General features: G+C 35.4%; 1 protein-coding gene across 13 annotated transcripts in view; it reads left to right on the top strand.

Moving 5' to 3' along the window:
* The window catches only part of LOC108696888, a 369929-nt gene that overhangs the window by 254641 nt on the left and 102287 nt on the right, over positions 1-13001 (top strand). For all 13 annotated transcript variants that reach the window (XM_041569828.1, XM_041569827.1, XM_041569829.1 and 10 more), the window contains 12 exons: positions 507-536; positions 701-754; positions 1945-1968; positions 2359-2412; positions 4490-4519; positions 5411-5464; positions 6274-6303; positions 6969-7022; positions 8985-9008; positions 9251-9301; positions 9666-9695; positions 10259-10312. In XM_041569828.1, coding sequence (XP_041425762.1) covers positions 507-536; positions 701-754; positions 1945-1968; positions 2359-2412; positions 4490-4519; positions 5411-5464; positions 6274-6303; positions 6969-7022; positions 8985-9008; positions 9251-9301; positions 9666-9695; positions 10259-10312 — 489 coding nt within the window. The remainder of the gene's footprint in view (positions 1-506; positions 537-700; positions 755-1944; positions 1969-2358; positions 2413-4489; positions 4520-5410; positions 5465-6273; positions 6304-6968; positions 7023-8984; positions 9009-9250; positions 9302-9665; positions 9696-10258; positions 10313-13001) is intronic.

The following is a 13001-nucleotide window of genomic DNA, read 5'->3' as shown; positions in this document are numbered from 1 at the left end:
TAAATTTCATTGCATAGTGATATAGTTTTAGAGGCCAAGAATAAACTGCTATTAATATTAATTAATATGTTGAAATCTCTAGCTACTCTTAAACCTAGATATACATACTTGCAAGCCTTTGGGATATATGACCCACAAGAAAGTTGCAATGGGCACAATAATGAAGGGGAGGGGGCACCAGACTCACAAGTATCCTTCTACAAACTTGAAACACATATATTATATCAAAGGCTATTGTGATACTAAACTCTATATTTAGTATAGATATGGGTATATATAATTTATGTGACGGTATGGAGGGGTATGTGTATGGATGCTGGGTTTTCATTTGGAGGGGTTGAACTTAATGGACTTTGTCTTTTTCAACACAATTTAACTATGTAACTATATTATAGAAAAATCAACATTAAAACTACTGAAAATCTGATGAATGTTTGTATTTAGAAGTGTACAGTCATTATATTTGTAAAGTTTTTTGTAAATGTACCTTGTCTTTTTTTTAATAGTTCCCAATTCTCCAGTTCCTGGAAGTGATGGTAAGTTTATTACTGATCTTACAAATCTAAAATATGGTTTTAAAAACATTTATGACTGAAGGGCAGAGTTATCAAAAACTGAATGGGGCAAACAGAAGAAATCCTAGCAGATAATTTATCAAAACTCAACTGGTGTGATCAATCATGTGTTCTTTTGTGTTTAGGTGACTGGGTTGTACAAACAGAGGAATCAACTGCACCAATACCATATGAACCAAGTGAGTAGTGCATAAGGATTATTCTAATTATAGAGGCCATGTTCTAAATAAAAGAACATAAAATATATAAATTCTTGTTAGTGTAGTCAGAGGAACACACACATAGCAGAATTACAACAATTCAAAATGAGTTGTACATATCATTTTGAAAAATGTTGTATGTGAAGCTGACTCCTTGAGGAGTTGACTTGTTGAAAATAGGAGTCAAAATTTATGAAAAAATCGAATTTTTTAAGATTGGGTGAATAGGATCGACCTGCAAACTCAAATCGAATTTGATTTAATTTGAATTTTTCACAAATTTTTTTTAAAAAGTCCACCAAATGACTCCAAATTTATTGTAGGAGGTCCCCCTAGGCTAAAACACAAATTCGGTATGTTTTAGATGGTGAATAGTCAAATTCGAATTCTTCAAGGGACAGTACATGATAAATTTAAAAATTGTAATTTTGAATTTTTTTAAACTTAAATCGAATTTGGACTATTCGCTAGTCAAATTACACTTAGGGGCCCATTTACTTAGCTCAAGTGAACGAATAGAGGAAAAAAAACTTCAATTTTGAATGTTTTTTTGGCTACTTCGACCATCGAATGGACTACTTCGACCTTCAACTACGACTTCGACACGAACGATTCGAACTAAAAATCATTTGACTATTCGATCATTCAATAGTCGAAGTACTGTCTCTTTAAAAAAAACTTCGACCCTCTTGTTCGCCACCTAAAAGCTACCAAAGTCAATGTTAGCCTATGGGGAAGGTCCCCATAGGCTTTGCTATCTTTTTTAGGTTGAAGAAAAATCGTTCGATCAATGGATTAAAATCCTTCTAATCGAACAATTTTTAGTTCGATTGAATGAATTGCACTAAATCCTTCGACTTTGATATTCGAAGTCGAAGGATTTCAATTCGGCAGTCAAAAATCGAGGGTTAATTAACCCTTGATATTCGACCATAAGTAAATTTGCCACTAAAATAAACTCAAATTCGAATTTTCAATTTGCCCCTTGATATATTTGCCCCTATATGTGTTTGAGACTCTAAGATTTGATAAAAGATTGTCAGTTATCTCAATATATGATAGGGATTACACTGTATATTTTGCAATTTGTTACATTTCACAAAGTTTGAGTACTTGTGTTAGTGATTTTCTGTAAAAATAAAATAATCATGTCTGATTTTCTTATGTAGAACCTGAAGCTCCAACTCCCACAGGTAATTTAAAAGCATCTGACAATTTGACAAGAAATTACTGTAGCTAGAACAACTTTCTGTATTCTTTTTTTCCCTTAAAGGAACACTAAAGTTATTCTGTGTTAAACACACAAACCAAACTGGGTTCATCTGTATGTCCACATCACAGCACTGGGCCAAAGTGATATCCAAGACATACAAACTATAAAAAAAAACATTCTCCTGATACTCTTTTAGTTAGTTGAAATAATATAGATATTACTTATTTAACAAGTAATTATTAAACACAAATACACCTTGTTACAATAATGAATGCATCTTTTATGTAGAATAATATAAAAGATGCATTGTAAATTATATAAATTGTTTAAATCCATTTAACATGATAAGAATATATTTGTCTTTGTTTAGGAGACTGGATCATTGAATTTTCTCATGACGATAAGCCAACTAAATTCAAAGGGAGTAAGTATGCGTACTATAATTACATGGTAAGAGATAGATGTATCATGCAGGTTCAGATACCCCTACTTTCTTGTATGTGAAAGAAGCTATTATTGTTTGGTTGAGCTTTAGGGATGTAGCGAACTGTTCGCCGGCGAACTAGTTCGCGCGAACTTCGACTGTTCGCGTCCGCCGCAAGTTCGCGAACGTCGCGCGACGTTCGCCAATAGGCGTTCGCGTCAAAATCGGTCGCCCATTCGACCATTCGATCGCTAAAATCGAACGATTTTCGTTCGATTCGAACGAAAATCGTTCGATCGAACGATTAAAATCCTTCGATCGTTCGAATCGAACGATTTTCGGATGATCGAAGTTCGCGAACAGTTCGCGAACAGTTCGCAAATTATGCCGGTGTTCGCGAACGGCGTTCGCGAACACATCGGCGGCGGTTCGCTACATCCCTATTGAGCTTATGCTGACTACCAAATATTGCAGTATTAAACAGTAATTTTTATAAAAATGTATTACCTTACATTTGAATTTTGGATAATAGTAAATTAGAAAACTTTCAAAGCTATAGATCGGCACTTTGAGGGGGGCCCTAGTGTGATTTACTAATAATCAAAATGTCATTTTTTTCACAAATCTCCAAAAATTTGTGTTTTTCAATTTTTTTTAAATGAGCTAAAAAAAGCTCTAAAAAAAAGTCAATGGGAGCTGCACTGATCCTATTGGACTGTTCTAAATCAATTTGTACTTTTAGAAGTTTGCATATTTTTTTTTGCTAGGAATGGTCCCACAAACTCAATTTTTTTAAATAAATCTCACAACATTCAAAATTTTAGAGTTTGTGATGTTTCAGAAATCTCTAAAACCACTAAAATCTGACCTTTGATAAATAGGCCCCTAAGGGCCTTGGAGATATTGGAGATAAATATTCCTAATGTTCTCCAGAAATGTTGCACATAGCAACCAATAAGATTGTTCTTTTTTTTCTTTGTTACTTATCTAATTGCTGATTGGTTGTCATGGACAACATCTCCGGAGATCTTTCGAGATATTTATCTCCAGTGTGAGTAAACATGCCCCATGTTTTATGTTCTAGTCTCAGAGTTATGTCTCTGATTTTTGTAGTACTACACTGAAATAGTATAGTAGAGGCTATTATATGTTATAGATAATAATTTTTTGTGGTTTCTGTTTTGATGCCAAAACCCAATTTTGCAATTTATTATAGTAAATTTCAACGGTAGATGTCCCCTTAACCATTGGAAGATGTTAAACCTTAACCCTCACAAAATGTTTAGAGTTTTCTGGTTTGATGCTGGTCTTTTCGTGAAAACTCAAATTGTTGGGGTTTTTTGGTAGTCAAATTAGAAAATGTGTGTATATTCATGGCATGTATCCTGTATCTGGAAAAGTCTATTTTTGATTTTTCTGTCATAGCTCACATGTAGGGGGCCGATTCACTAAGCTCGAGTGAAGGATTCGAATGAAAAATACTTCGAATTTCGAAGTATTTTTTGGGTACTTCGACCATCGAATGGGCTACTTCGACCTTCGACTACGACCTTCGACTTCGATTCGAACGAAAAATCGTTCGACTATTCGACCATTCGATAGTCGAAGTACTTTCCCTTTAAAAAAAACTTCGACCCCCTACTTCGGCAGATAAAACCTACCGAAGTCAATGTTAGCCTATGGGGAAGGTCCCCATAGGCTTGCTAAACTTTTTTTGATCGAAGGATTTTCCTTCGATCGTTGGATTAAAATCCTTCGAATCGTTCGGTTCGAAGGATTTAATCGTTCGATCGAACGAAAAATCCTTCGATCGATCGAACGAACGTTTAGCGCTAAATCCTTCGACTTCGATATTCGAAGTCGAAGGATTTCAATTCGAGGGTCGAATTTCGAAGTATTTTTTACTTCGAAATTCGACCCTTAGTGAATCTGCCCCTAGGTGTCATTTATTTCAGCCTAATATTTCTCATGGAGAGTCAACATCATTTGTTTTGTTTGGTCCTCTAACGTATTAATACTGTATTTAAAATATGCACAATTAATTAATGTATTTCTTCTGTGTGATTCTCTTTTGCAGAACCTCTTGCACCTATCCCAGGAAGAAAAGGTGATTTACAACATCTGTTCTTTTTGCTAATCTCTTTGAAATGGGATCATTGGCTATGAAATATGTATAATGCTGACAAATAGGACATAGGATAAACAACATAAAATTGCAAAGATTTTACTTTTTAAATAAATGCATTCCAAAAATCAAGAATATTTTTTATAATTATAAACTCTAGGGGCAACTTTATTACAATACAACATGGAGATTCCTGGGTGATTCCAAGAAGTTCATATTCCAGGAATTTTATTAACTCAATTATTATTTACTATTATTACTTCTTACTATTACTATTTTCTTGACTTTTGATTGCTTATCCATCATAATTAAGCTGGCAAATCAAATTGTTTTGTAAGGGTTGTTAGAATTTAATGCTACCTAAGAGCACACTAGGACTTAACTATGTCCCAAAAAACATAGTCTGTAGTGGATTTACTGTTAGTAACATGGAAATTAACAGTAGTCTATATTTTTTTTTACTATTGCTAGCTCTCAAAAACAAATACAGTGTAAAAATAAATCTGCCCCTTAATATACTTTTAAATTGTTTTCTCTATTGAATTCAGATTGGCTGGCTGATCATTTTTAGGCTAACAATTTTATTTTAAATATTTTTTTATTTTATTTTTAACACTTTGCTTTACATAAATCATGTGGTACTGAATCTGAGAAAACGAGTGTGTCTAAAACTATGCTAACTACTTTATTATATATTCTTTAACTATTACAGTATTGGCCAGGAATATCAGTCAGAGGTCTCTGGATGATTAAACACTGTAAACCTGACTTATACAGTGAAATACCTCTCCCTATTTATCTCATATAAATGTTTGATCTAAGTAATATGTTTTTTATCATTTTTGTGATGATTGTATAATTTATTCTCTGTAGGATTTTGGATAATAAGTGTGCCCCAACCATCAGGAACAGAGGAATATGAAGGCAGTAAGTAAATCTAAGAAGTCAATAAAGTCCAGAGCATGTAAGAGGAGGAGCTATATAAATGTTTGTTTCATTTATTAATATTGTATATTCTGTTAATTTTGGTAAATGTTGAAAAATCTAAAAGGTACTAGAACATTCCATTTCTCAATGTTGATTATATTAATAAAATGTCAGCTTGAGGTTTTAAAATGGAACTTTTATTAAAAATTATGATCCAAGCAGAGTTATTAATCCATGAGTATTATTAATAAACCAGGGCATTTAACAATGGCAAATTTGGCAGATGTCATATAGTTTTTCTAAAAAATATTAAAAATAAAAAAAATTCATTTTTTAAAAAAAACACGAAGCATGGCATCCACTGTTAGCTCTCTGTTGCATAATGGGGTGTACTATAGTTCAAGGAACAGAATCAATTCCAGAAAATACTACCCTGTGCCACCTACAGAACAGAAACCATGCCTAAGTTCCTGACCTCGCACATGGTTTAAATCATCAATTCCTTTGGATTGCTGTCACAAGTGGGTTTTGAAAAAACTAAAAAGCTTAGTACTTAAAACTTGCTGAGCTTTTAATTCTTTTTAACTTGAATGTGGAAATAAATATGTTTTACAGCAAGCCAAACAAATTAATTGATTGAATCCATGCGTGAGGTCAGAAACTCACCAGTGGTTTCTGTTACCAAATGCTCAAATAATAAATTAGCCCATACATTATGTTTGCAGTATGTACTTGAATATTTGGTTGGATGGGTATTTTTACTTTTAACTTTTCCTTTTAATTCTATAATTCTTTTTTTTTACCCAAAGAACCCATAGCTCCTCTTCCAGGGACAGATGGTGAGTTAAATTCCTCCAGAAGAGGTTAAAAAATATAGCCTGAAGGACCTACAGCATATACATTATTGCTATAAGATGCTAACTTAGGAAAAAAATATTATTTGTTTATTATTATTAATGTATTCATTTTATTAAATAAAACAGTTTGTATGGCATGCCAGCATATTAAATTTTTTGTATTTTGTATATTATTATATTACACTATATATAGTTTCAAAGTCTGGGATGAGTTTTACAAGCAAAAAAAACTTTTGAATCATTCACAACTTTAATGTAAAAGCTAAATATGGGAATGTATTAAAAGTGGATACAAAATAGCTGGAAAAAATAGTTGCAATGCGAAAATGTATGTCTCTGTACAAACAAACTGTCCTTTGCACCAATTTAATGACCTATAAACTTTTTTTCGCCTTGTTTCACCACGGAATTGACGCCCATAGACTTGTATGGCGTTGAGCGTCAAAAAAATTTTTGCCACACAACAACATTTTTTTGACGCCCATAGACTTTAATGGGTGTTGGCGACATCTTGCCGGCAGCAAATTTTTGGTGAAATGAAATGGGTAAAATTCGCCCATCCTAATCCTATTACATTCCCCCTTAATGAAGAAGCTGCCCCACTGTATAAAATAAAAATGAATGAATGTATATTTCTTTGTGTTTAGGATACTGGGTGATAGAAACAGAAAAGCCAACATTACCAGTGCCATATCAACGAGGTAAGAACATGGATGATATTTTGCTCATAATAATTTTTATGCTAATATTAATTTCAATGAAATGGTTAGGACATTGATTCGTGAGTGTAATGTTATTGCATTTAAACACAAGACAGATAACAGTGCATAAATGGGGAGCAAGATATGTGTAACCTTTTAGCACATAACTTTTTTTGAAGTGAAATTCGAAAGTAATTGAAATCAGTTCAGTTTTTTAATCTCCATAGCAAATGCAGCAATTACCTTTAAGCTATCAGTTTCTTAAGTCAGCAAGTCAACAATGGAATCTGAAGCAGCTCTGAAATGGGAAAAAATGTCTCCCAATGACAATTACCATAGGGCACTAATGCAAAATCTAACCTCTAAGACTTCTCAGGCTGGGATGCTACTTGATTTGGAACGAATTAGAGAGGAAGTAAAATTTTGAACAGCTGACTCAGATGGGTGGAGCAGCAAGATTCCATGGTCAAAAATCAAGTACAAGATGTGCCTAACTATAGAAAAGGTGTTTGAAAAAGATCCTTCTGCAACACAGACTTGCATTTCAGCAGTGGTGCACCCCTTACACTAGGGGGCAGATTTATCAAAGGTTGAATTTTTGAATTAAAAAAAAAAAATTGAATTTTTGATTTTTTCAAGTTGGAATCGAATTTGGATTATTCCCTAGTCAAATTACACTAAAATAAACTCAAAATTCGAATTTAAAAATTCAAATTTTCAATTTGACCCTTGATAAATCTGCCCCTAATGCCTTATTTATTAAACCTCAAATTTTTCTGGTTGAGTTTTTAAAGGGCAAAATCTTGGATTTTTTTGAGGGGGGAATTCAAATTTTTAGAGATTTATTATGCTCCAAAGCTCCTAAAAATCCAATCTGGAAAAAATTCTTCAGTGAAAACCTGTTGAAGTCAAGTCAATGACAGATGTCCCTTTTACAATTTGAAGATGGTTCTTGACATTGCGATCTGCCCTGGTTTTCATACAATAATCAAAAATAGTCAAGGTTATTTGGTGACAGTTCAAGCGTCAAATTTGAAAAAGTTGAACTTTTTAAATTGTTGCATGATTTTATTATAATTTATATTATTATTAATAAACATGTATGTGCTAACATATGTCAAGACTTTTCCCAAACCAACTTTTTCAATCTTATTTTTTGTTAAATTAGGTAAATTCCTGCATGGGAGTTAGTTTGACTTTGTTTTAAAGTTGACTGAGTTTTAATAAATACTCCTATATATTTGGGGACAAAGTTATATTTTATTGATATTATTGCAGTGTAAATAATTTAAACAAGTTACTTTTTGGATAAACTGGAAGAAGTATAATTGACTGTTAGCAGGCGTTTACTGAGAAAAGTTACTCTGGATGTGGCCCCAAATTAGAATGCTAAAACTGATTTATAAAGAGAGTGTGATTCCTATCTGAGGTGAGGCACCACAAGACTCTGGCACAAATACCACTTAATCTGAGCTCCTGTGAAGCAGTTAGAATTTTCTGTTTGCATTAAGTAATTTCAAATAAATGCTGGATGCACTGTAAATTTATTTTGGGAAAACAGTTCTCAGAAATGACTGATGAGTAAAATGGCAGTTGGATATATAAGTATAGTATAGTTAGTATCAGTCTGTTTGGTGCAGAGGATTGAGAGGGTGTTTTTTGCTTAAAGTCAGCAGGAAATAATAGATTATATTTGTCACTCTCTGATATCAGAGATTCAAAATATGAAATAGATTTTAAATTCCATTAAAAGTATTATAACAGGATCCTTATACTAATATGAAAGAAAAATGAAACAGTAATAAACTGCTACTGTACTCCCATGTCTGAGAAATTTGAAACTCATTGTTAAATACAAGCATGCCCTCTAAAAAGGTTTCCCTTTCCATTTCTAATCTTTAACATGTACGTCAAAGTATAACCTGTTTCTGACATTACATTCTCTCATTCATTTTTTTCCAGAGCCTGGAGTTTCAATTACTATAGGTAATTCACAAAATCTTCTAAAGGAAGAAATGGTGGAAGATTATCAGTTTTTGTTTTCATATACATTTTTTACAATAAATTATAAATGACATACATAAATGTTGTAATTATCCTTTTCAAATAAAATATAATATACATATACAATATACAGATATTTTACCATTACTTACCATTATTTTTCCATCATGTCACCATTATATCCTATAATTTCAATTAAATATTATAAAATATTTTGTGTTTAGACTGGATCTTAGAAATGGGAAGTCCGGGACACCCAACAACATTTAAAGGAAGTGAGTAGATAAAATATATGATTAACATAATCTTTCAACCTGTTGAAAACCAAATATATTAAGTATCAAATTGTATTTTTTTATTTTTAAAACTAATGGTTAAGTAAAAATAATGGATGCCGGTGTTTGCAGGAACCTAGAGGTGGTAAAGCACAAGCAAACACAGTGCATGTCCATGCCATATATAGCATAGAATAAGAGCCACCCAGAAAATTGTGGGATTTGATTTATTTTAAAGGTGTAACAATGTAACATGTCCCTTAAAGATAATAAAGGAGGTCACTAAATAACTTATAATACATGTGAGTATATTGTTATATTATATAATCCTATTGCTCAACCTCTGTCTCTGGTTGCCTTATAGAACCATTAGCTCCAGTTCCTGGGAAAAAAGGTAATACATCTATCACTGATTTAAAACATTGTTTTGGTCCTGTAGCAAGAATTAAAAAGCTAAAGCTCTTTTGATTTGTTAAATGGGCAAACGTTTCTAGTTTAGTTTCTCTTATTGTTAGACTTGGAGGCTCATATATGATTGCTCAGTACTTTTTTTAATGATGCTGGCAGATTTAACAAGAATATTCAAAACACTTATTGCCCCGTTAATGTAAATAAGGCAATAATAATTCAGTGAGGTTTTTGAGCTCATTGCTGCCCCATACCTCTTACACTCCATAGAACAGAATAGTGTTCAACAGCAGTACATTCTACATAATGACAAATCCAATCGCTTTGATGAATGTGTTAGTTACAGTGAAACGCTTTCCTTATAGGAAAAGACTGAACAAATGCAAAAATGTTTTAATCCACCTTGAAGGTTGCACATATTACACTCAGTTACAGGATGTTTTAGATCATAGCCAGTACTTTATTACACAAGAAATAACAATGCTTGTTATGACTGCAATTTCTGTTTTTGTGAACGGTGGTAAAAGTATTTTTAATGTTTCTTCTTAGGATATTGGATCATAGAAGTGAAATTCCCAACAGGAACAAAGCGATTTATCGGGAGTAAGTATACCCCATACAAAACTAACAAGAGACAATGGGGAAATTTATATATATATATATATATATATATATATATATATATATATATATATATTAATATGCAGAAAGAAGCGACACTCACAGGTTGTTTTTCAGTGCAGATAAGTTGTGCTTTATTCCACTCAACGTTTCGATCCCTCACAGGGATCTTCGTCAGGAGATTACAAACAAACAGCCAGACCCACTCCCAACCCAGAATTTAAACCCCCTGGCCGTTTATTGGCGCCAAAATTGGTTGCTAAGCAACCATCAAGTGGTGTGGGAAAGTGTGTGAACACACTAGGATCAGTATAGGAAGTGAGAACATCGTAAGCAGTATTCATAGTGCTGGCAAGTGTAGCCATGTGAAGCAAAGTGAGCGTAGTTGGAAAAGAAAGAAAGTTGCAAGTCAAAGGGATGTCTCCGTGTCAGTTCAAAACCATTCCTATAGACCATAGTCATGAGCCAATCACGGCGCTCCTAGATATGAACTGTCCAATCAGCACGCAGTGTAGAGGTGGGTGTGCGCCTAAGCGCTCTGAGATTGCTGTATGCGAGTCTAGACATACACAGGGGTTACCGGGGCAACCGGATAACAACAAATCTTACTGAGCTGCGCTGGAATGACAGGAGGAGCCGTGTCAGTTTGTGTTCAGCCTAGCAAGGCTTAGAAGGAAACGCTGGGAACGCCCAATAGTACAGGCAGTATCTGCATGCTTTAGCACCCTTGATGGTGCTGTGGCTGCGGATTACTTAAGACTGCTTTCTGCCTTCAAAACACGTTTATCCGCTCACTGTCTTACGAAACCACGCCAGCCTTTATTGAATTTGACACGGGTACTTTCATCATACCCCACATAGCACTGTGGCATGGATCAAAATCGTTCTCATTTAGGTGTAGGTCTAATGGTTACTGACATGTACGGAGGCAGGGAGAACAAAGGGAAGAAAAAAAGGTGATAAATATAGGTTAAAAGCAAGTTACAGGAGCGAGGAAGAGCAGGAGAGAGGAACATAAATGCAGTAATCGTGTCATATCATGTTAAAAGGGCCACAATCAAGATCAATGGGGCCCAGGGTCTTACTTCCGCCTGTGTAGACTATATATCGGAGGAGGGAAGTATCACTTATAAGTATTAGTTATAAGACCAAATAAGGGCATTTATGTCCAATGTTGTAGGAAAGGGAGTGGGATCTATAGTACATAGTCCAATAGGTCAAGATTTATAAGAAGCACCCCAAAGGGAGTGTTTCATTAAGTCCGCGAGGGGTCACCGTGTCCAGTCGCTGGATCCATCTTGCTTCTCTTCTGAGGAGGGCCAGGTCTCTGTTGCCACCTCTAGTCAGTGGTGGTTGGTGGTCTATCGCCATGCAGCGGAAAGTGGGCAGGCCATGTCCCATTTGTAGAAAGTGCCTTGCAACCGGTTGTTTGGCTGAGTTTTCTTTGATGGCCTTACTGATTGCTGATCTGTGGTTAGCAATCCTATCTCGTAGAGGGGTGGAAGCTTTGCCTACATAATACAGCCCACAAGGGCAGGTCACAATGTAAACTACAAATGGTGTGGTACACGAGAGTCTATGTTGGATCTTGAAGCGCTTGCCTGTGTGTGGATGAGGGAAGTCTTTTCCTATCAGTAGGGACCTGCAAGTAGTGCAATCTGGGCATCGATAGCAGCCCAGCTTCTGTTGTTGGCTTAGCCAATTAGAGGACGTCTTAGACTTATCACTAAAGTCTGTTTTAACCAGCAGATCCTTCAGGTTATGGTTTCTGCCATGGCCGAAGATGGGTGGTGGAGCTTCAAAGAGGGACAGGCCATTGTCCATGGCAACGATAGGCCAATTCTTTTGTATACTGGTCCTCAAATGTTTAGAAACATGCGAGTATTTGGAGGTAAAGATCATCCGTGCTGTGGACAAGCCTACCACAGCACGGATGATCTTTACCTCCAAATACTCGCATGTTTCTAAACATTTGAGGACCAGTATACAAAAGAATTGGCCTATCGTTGCCATGGACAATGGCCTGTCCCTCTTTGAAGCTCCACCACCCATCTTCGGCCATGGCAGAAACCATAACCTGAAGGATCTGCTGGTTAAAACAGACTTTAGTGATAAGTCTAAGACGTCCTCTAATTGGCTAAGCCAACAACAGAAGCTGGGCTGCTATCGATGCCCAGATTGCACTACTTGCAGGTCCCTACTGATAGGAAAAGACTTCCCTCATCCACACACAGGCAAGCGCTTCAAGATCCAACATAGACTCTCGTGTACCACACCATTTGTAGTTTACATTGTGACCTGCCCTTGTGGGCTGTATTATGTAGGCAAAGCTTCCACCCCTCTACGAGATAGGATTGCTAACCACAGATCAGCAATCAGTAAGGCCATCAAAGAAAACTCAGCCAAACAACCGGTTGCAAGGCACTTTCTACAAATGGGACATGGCCTGCCCACTTTCCGCTGCATGGCGATAGACCACCAACCACCACTGACTAGAGGTGGCAACAGAGACCTGGCCCTCCTCAGAAGAGAAGCAAGATGGATCCAGCGACTGGACACGGTGACCCCTCGCGGACTTAATGAAACACTCCCTTTGGGGTGCTTCTTATAAATCTTGACCTATTGGACTATGTACTATAGATCCCACTCCCTTTCCTACAACATTGGACAT

This window comes from Xenopus laevis, chromosome 7L (genome assembly GCF_017654675.1).
Source record: "Xenopus laevis strain J_2021 chromosome 7L, Xenopus_laevis_v10.1, whole genome shotgun sequence".
Taxonomy (NCBI): domain Eukaryota; kingdom Metazoa; phylum Chordata; class Amphibia; order Anura; family Pipidae; genus Xenopus; species Xenopus laevis.
The sequence above is the reverse complement of the archived record's forward strand: the minus strand, read 5'-3'. Positions and strand labels throughout refer to the sequence as shown.